Source organism: Silene latifolia, chromosome 4 (assembly GCF_048544455.1).
Source record: "Silene latifolia isolate original U9 population chromosome 4, ASM4854445v1, whole genome shotgun sequence".
Taxonomy (NCBI): domain Eukaryota; kingdom Viridiplantae; phylum Streptophyta; class Magnoliopsida; order Caryophyllales; family Caryophyllaceae; genus Silene; species Silene latifolia.
In genome coordinates this window covers 33,493,833-33,501,439 of record NC_133529.1, presented here as the reverse complement: position 1 = coordinate 33,501,439, position 7,607 = coordinate 33,493,833, and the positions used below count along the sequence as shown (strand labels likewise).

Here is a 7,607-nt window from a genome sequence, read left to right as displayed (position 1 = left end):
TTGCATGACCGACCAATTTGACCAACTCCACAATCAATCAATTTAATTAATCTAATCGTTTTCCTCTTACGAGGGCACTTTCTTTACATTCGCGTCGAGCATCACTAATCGATAACTTAGTTCATCTCGTTTCGTCAACATGTAAGTCTGAGGGTGTATAATCTCTCTTTTATTTATTGTTATTTACTTTTTGTATCATTATTGTAAGGTTTATGTCGAAAATACTTCTTAAAACCGATTTGTAAACCCTTTGTTTAACCCCTTTTTACGGATTATCAGAAGGTGACCGTCGAGAAAGGACGCAGCAACTGCTGCGCCTCTTCGAAGGAGCGCAGTATCTGATGCGCCTCTTCGTGAGGCTGCCGCAGTTCCTGCTTCCTTTCTTCTTCCTTCGTCCTCTGTAATTCGTCAAGTACTTGTATTTGTTTCGTTTGTTTTCTTTAATTCTTTGATATAATAACATATAATTCCACATGTATATTATTCATCATCATTAGCACATAATTTATCATAAATTCGACTTAAATCCCAAGTAATCAATATTTGCGGGTATTTCGTCATTAAATTCAATCCGGGTTGTAGAAATTCAATTCATCAATATTGAGTTTCTGGAATTCATCATTGACATATTTGCATCTGTTATTTGTCATATCTATCATATATTCGTCATTAATCCGTTGTGTTTAACCTAATTAATTGATTTAGTTTGTTAACTTGTTAATAATTCTCATTCGTTCATGTAAATAATTCGTTTAATTCCGTCTCATCCGTGTTTTATTGTTTTATGACCCATCATTCATATGTAAATAACCTATTAATTACTTCCATCCGAGTAAATAATTTAATCAATCATTAAATTCACCAACGAGTATTAACAACACGCAATTCCGGTTTCACGGCGATTCGGTCAGAACAGACGCAAAGAATCGCTGCGCCTATTCCAAAGGACGCAGCTCTGCTGCTCCTGTTCCGGGTTGAATTCTGTCCCTGAACTCCGTTTTTGCCTTGACTTAGTTATTTAGCTTACGTATAATTAACTATTAATCGTATTATCGCCTTAATTCTTGTTCGTTAATTTATTAATTTATTCCTTTATTCGTTTTCTCAAATTATCCGTTTTAAAGATATTCTCGACATAAATCGCCTATCCCATTGTAATTATCGTAATTTTCTTTATTGCAATTTTCTTTATTGTATTTATCATTATTTCTTGTATCATTTGTATGTTTTCACATGTAATTGAGCATTAAATCCTACTTCGACATTAATTGCATGCTAATTAATTGTTCACCGACTTAGCCTAATTCTCACATGCTAGGATTAAAACTTGGATGTTGCATTGCATGCATATAATCGACGATATATCAAGTACGAATAACTTCCCTAATCATTAGTAGAGGCCGCTATCGAGGCGGGTGGGATTAGGTGTTCGATCAAAAGAGCTTCCTAATACGTACCCTCACCCCTTACTCCAGATCTCTGTGAACACCCGTGTTCATTGGCATCCACGAGAGTCATTCTAGACATAGAATGCTAAGGGTAACGATTGCTTAGTGTTCATGTCACTACTTTGTGTCTTGACATGGCACGAAGTATTCGAACGGTTCCAATTTCCCATAAAAATTTGTGGCGACTCCAACAAAAATGCAAACGCTTGTTTTCTTCTCTCCCAAGCGCCCCCGTGGGCCCCCTCTGTCCACACCTTCCCTTCTACCTGGTTATATCCTTTAGCTACTAACCTAGCCTTGAACCTCTCAACAGTGCCATCTGATTTATATTTGATCTTGTAAACCCATTTACTACCTATAGCTTGCTTATTAGGTGGTAAAGCAGTGAGTTCCCAAGTTTGATTATCCTCAAGAGCTTTTAATTCCTGATCCATGGCCTTAACCCATCTAGGATCAGCAGATGCTTCTTTAAATGAATTTGGCTCAGTCTCTGTCAAGACATTACATAAAGATCTGACATATTCCTTATCAAATCCACTTATGTTATCTAAAACCTGAACATGTAAAGCATTAGGATGCTGTAATGAGGGAGGTAATGGACAATGAAAACCCTTCATTCTAGATGAAGCAAACTTTGTCCTAACAGGTCTCCCAGCAGCAGAATTATTGCTGACATGAACTTGATTATCTGATGTAGATGGAATTTCATCAGGTGTAATTACTTGTGAATTTTGCAAGTTCTCAGTAACAGTAACTTCTGAATTTTGTGGAGGATCGGAAACTCCAACAGAAGGAACTGTGTCACTGAGAGTAACTGATTGATCAGTACTTTGGTTTGGACCATTTGATAAATCAATGGCTGTGTTGTTCCTTGTTGTAATAGGAGCATTTAAGCCATCTGAATGCAGGTCTACCAGTGTAAATTGATCATTTTGTAGTAAATCAATATCATTTTTATAAGGAAAATAATCCTCTTTAAATATTACATCCCTGCTTGTAAATAAAACATGTTTTTCTAAATCATAAACCTTATAACCCTTCTGATCAAAGGGATAGCCCAGAAAAATACACTTACTTGCTCTAGGTTTAAATTTATCAGAAGAAGATTTAGTAGCAAAGCAAAGGGAACCAAAAACTTTCAACTCATCATACTGAGGTGCTTCACCAAAAAGTACCTCATATGGTGATTTCCAATTAAGCAATTTAGTTGGCATTTTATTTATCAGATAAGTAGCAGTTAATAAGCATTCAGACCAAAATTTCAGGGGAACATTGGACTGAAACTTAAGAGCTCGAGCTGTTTCTAGAAGGTGCCTGTGCTTTCTTTCTACACGGCCATTTTGTTGAGGCCTACCATCTATACTTCTCTGGTGTTTAATGCCTTTTGTTTTAAAGAAATCCTCACATTGTTTCTGAAAAATTTCTGTACCATTGTCAGACCTAATAATCTTAATCTGAGTAGCAAACTGATTCTCAACATATGCTACAAAGCTCTTAATCAAACCAGGAACCTGTGTCTTATTTTGTAATAGAAAAACCCAAGTGTTCCTAATGTAATCATCTAGGACAGTAAGAAATGATCTTGCCCCTGTACTAGATTGAATCCTATATGGACCCCAAACATCAATATGTATCAAATCAAAGCATTTCTTTGCATGTGTAGTACTTCTATTAAAAGCAAGAACATGATGCTTAGCCAAAATACATGTTTCACAAAAGATATTCTTTATTCCATTGAGTTTAATACAAGGTACATGCTGTAACTTCTCTAATGAAGAATGACCAAATCTAGCATGAATCAAGGAGATATTACATTTATTATCAGCTGAAGTATTCTCAGAGGAAAGAAAAACTGTAGATACATTGCTATGAGGTACTGAACTAGGAGATACATGAATTACAACTTTAGATTTGATATTAATCTTATACAAATCGCCTGTTCTCTGAGCAACAGCAACAATGGACTTATTTGAAGGGTCCTGAAATAAGCATTTAGAGGATAAGAAACAAACAAGTAAACCAGTAGATGATACTAATTTACCAACAGATAATAAGTTTTGCCTAAAATCAGGGATATAAAGCACATTCTGAAGCATAATACTTCCAGTGAAATACACTTGACCTGTTTTAAACACTTGTTTCAGTGTTCCATCAGGTAAGGCCACATATATTGGTTTGACTAAGGTCTTAACATTGTGTAACAAATGATACTGAAAAGTAATATGCTCAGAAGCACCAGTGTCTATTATCCATGAACAAGAATGAGTAATATGAACCTTAGATTGAACAGGAATGGAAATATGATCAGAAACCATACCTGCAAAATTGACAGCAGAATGCAGAGAAGAAGTCTCACCAGAATATGCCTTAGAAACCTGCTGCATAACAGAATTGATTATGCCTTGAACCATATCAGAAGGTACATTAGCTGGCATCCCTGGATAATGAACTGGTTGAGTAAAAGGAACAATGCTATCAACAGGAGAAAGATCAACATATTCTTCATCCTGATCATGATGAGAAACCAAGACATTGTTGGCAGTTGGTGCACAAGACTCAGCAAGCTTTCCCTTCCCTTTCTTGAAAGCTCTATACTTGTAGCATCTCTCAATTATATGACCCTTGATGTTGCAAAAAGTGCAAGTCTTGAGACGATGACAATCAGCAATAACATGACCAGGCTTGGTACAATGCTCACAAACAGGAACTGAACCAGGAGCTGCAGCATCATCTTTAACCCTTTTTGAAGGTTGCCCTTGAAGACTTTGATTGTTGATCCTCTTTTTAGAGACAAAAGAAGCAGATTCCACAGAGAATTCATTAACAGAATCATTAATGACCTTTTGCTTTTCAATCTTTTGTAACAAACCCAATGTCCTATTGATTGAAGGCAAAGGATCCATGGAAAGAACTGTAGTTTGAACTTGCTCATAGCTGGAATTCAACCCCATTAGCAACTAAATGAGCTTAGCATGTGTCTCCCTATCCAAGATCCTCTTCAGAAGCTGACAGGTGCATTTGGACATAACACCACAGACACACATTGGAACAGGATCCATCTGATCTATGCTTTCCCAAAGATTCTTCATACGACTGTAATACTCAATCAATGGAATATTATCTTCCTTAGCATTGATAAGATCCTTCTTCAGCTCATACAGCTCAAGAACATTTAGTTGACCATAACGTTCAACTATTTCTGACCATAAATTCTTAGCTGAAGCTGCATACTGAAGATTTTCACGTAGACTTGGAACAATTGAATGAAGAATCCATCGCAGATCCAAAAGATCACACCTGATCCATTGATTGTAAGTCTTGTCATTCTTCTCAGGCATTGAACATTCACCAGTAATGAAGCCAGACTTGTTTTTAGACAACAAAGCTTGGACAACATCTCGTTGCCACTGCAAGAAGTTTGTTCCATCAAACAGTACATCAGTAAGCTTCAAGTTGGGTTGATCATTCCGAGTAAGAAAAAGCGGATCATCAAATGGCGAGTACTGATCAGAGGTTTGATCAGAGGTAGGAATAGATTCAGGCATGATGTGATTGAGAGAGAAAAAAAGAACAACTTGTGTTAAAGAAAGAAGAGCAAAAAAACGATTGAATTTGTGCGGAAGCCAAATTATTTGATCAAGATCGTAACCTAAGTAACTGATACCATATGAACCTTCATCATCTTGATAGATGTAATGATGAAGATATACTAAGAAACTTGAGAGAATGAATATGAGAGAAAGGGAGAGTATAGTAGAAAAGAAAGAATTGAATTTTGTATATTGAAAATCTGTATCTTGTTACAATGAGAGGCTTCCTTTATATATAGGAAGATTATGTAGGTTTAGTCTAACAACTTCTAACCGACTTACAACACCTCTAACAACCTTGTAACAACTTTATTATAACTAACTAAGTTTTTAACAACCTTAGTTAGTTCATAGATCTGAACTGATCTGAACTTATAGGATCTGAACTGAACTGAACTTATAGGATCTGAACTGAACTTATAGGATCTGAACTGAACTGAACTTATAAGATCTGAACTTTTCTGAACTGAACTTATAGGAGCCGAACTTAACTTTATTTTATTTTATTTAACTTAACTATTATTATTATTATTATTATTATTATTATTATTATTATTATTATTATTATTATTATTATTATTATTATTATTATTATTATTATTATTATTATTATTATTATTATTATTATTATTATTATTATTATTATTATTATTATTATTATTATTATTATTATTATTATTATTATTATTATTATTATTATTATTATTATTATTATTATTATTATTATTATTATTATTATTATTATTATTATTATTATTATTATTATTATTATTATTATTATTATTATTATTATTATTATTATTATTATTATTATTATTATTATTATTATTATTATTATTATTATTATTATTATTATTATTATTATTATTATTATTATTATTATTATTATTATTATTATTATTATTATTATTATTATTACTACTACTTGCCAAGAGAGAACATTGATAAAAAAAAATTATAGTCTAAAACACAAGGTAAAATAATAACATTTTTCCGCTTTATATGCATTGGTTTGTTCATACATTATACTACGATTACATTACGATAACAAATAAATCACATATTATATCTTTTTTTCTAACCATTTATTTCCATATTATCATAATTCTCATCACTTCCATCTTCACTATCACTCTCAACAACGGATCCATTGCCTCGCCAAATGTTTTTGACTATGTTGTTTCGTACTTAATACATGGCCTTATTTCGCTTTTTATCAAACATGCCCAAATCTATTGTGACGCTGAAATTATTAATGAGAGGAGTGATTTTTTTTAAAATAATAATGTATGTGTCGAATAATAATTAATGTCAAATATTTTTGTATCGGTCTTTAAAAATAATACTCCGTATATAGCTTTTTCTTCAACTAAATTTATAGGATCTCAATTTTTCTCGAATCGAACTTATAGGATCTCGAATCAATCAACTTATAGGATCTCGAATCAAGTTATTGGATCTCGAAATTTGAATCAAACTTATAGGATCTCGAATCGAATCGAACTTATAGAATCTCGAATCAACTTATAGGATCTCGAATCAATCGAATCGAACTTATAGGATCTGAAGTGAACTGAAATTAAGTGACTTTAAGTCCAAAAGCACAGGGCCAAAGAGAGTAGTATTTAACCTGCATTCATTAGGAACCTTTCAAATATCTGATCTATAAATAGTTCTTGGTAAAGGAATAATGAAATAACCAAGCAATTACAAACTAATACCATCTTCTAAATCTAAAAAGTACTCTAATATGTTAATATGTTTACTACAGTAGTACATTTAACTTTTAAGATTGTTGTATATTTTAAATAATCAACTGTTCATTCAGCTTACGGTAGAATCTAAAGAGATGAATAATATATACTTTTGAAAATAATTGAAATGCGGTTATTTGCCATCTCATAAACAAAAGTTATTATTATTAGTTTTAAATAGTTGATTGGCAAACTTATTAATAGGTCATCAAGATAAAATTTTAACTCATAATTGTGTTGAGAGTATTCCGGAATTCATTTCAAACTTATTAATATGTCATCAAGACTAGTCGACGAGTGTTGCTTGCTTCATTAGTCCTCCGGACATATATAAACATATTTGTCCTTTTGCTTTATGTTTTCTTGGGAGGTTATATTAAATATGAGCTAAATAATTTACGTTTTGACTACTTTGTGAATTGTGATCATATTGGATTGTAAATTTAATTAGTTGAACAATAACTAGTGTAGATCCCGCGCAAATGCGTGGTAAATATAGACCTTTTAATTTTTAGTGTATTAGTTATATATTGTAGATTTATATCTCACAAATATTTATAAAAAATAACTAATATTAAAATTAATCAAAAGAATTGAATAATTCCATGAATTGTGTTTTTTATGAAAATATTTTAACTACATCAAATTATTTTAAAAAAATATTCTTTTTTCGTCACGAAGTTAATAATAGGAGATACAGTTTTTATGTATAGATTATTTTAAATGGAAAATTATTTTAATAAATGAAAATCTAATTTGTTTCCATACATAAGTTCGAGCACTTTGGAGGGAAATTTTAGAGAAGTTGTATTATC

The 7,607-nt window shown here is 32.1% G+C and overlaps 1 protein-coding gene across 1 annotated transcript; it reads right to left on the bottom strand.

Annotated features, from left to right (window-relative positions):
- Positions 1 to 4,405: 4,405 nt before the first annotated feature.
- On the bottom strand, positions 4,406 to 4,993 carry LOC141651354 (uncharacterized). The gene has a single exon (XM_074459071.1). The coding sequence runs from the start codon at positions 4,991 to 4,993 to the stop codon at positions 4,406 to 4,408; it is 588 nt and encodes a 195-aa protein (XP_074315172.1).
- Between the last annotated feature and the right edge of the window lie 2,614 nt (positions 4,994 to 7,607).

What these genes read in the sequence shown, in the direction of transcription:
- LOC141651354 (XM_074459071.1), bottom strand. Translation starts at nt 4,993, where the DNA reads ATGCCTGAATCTATTCCTACCTCTGATCAAACCTCTGATCAGTACTCG.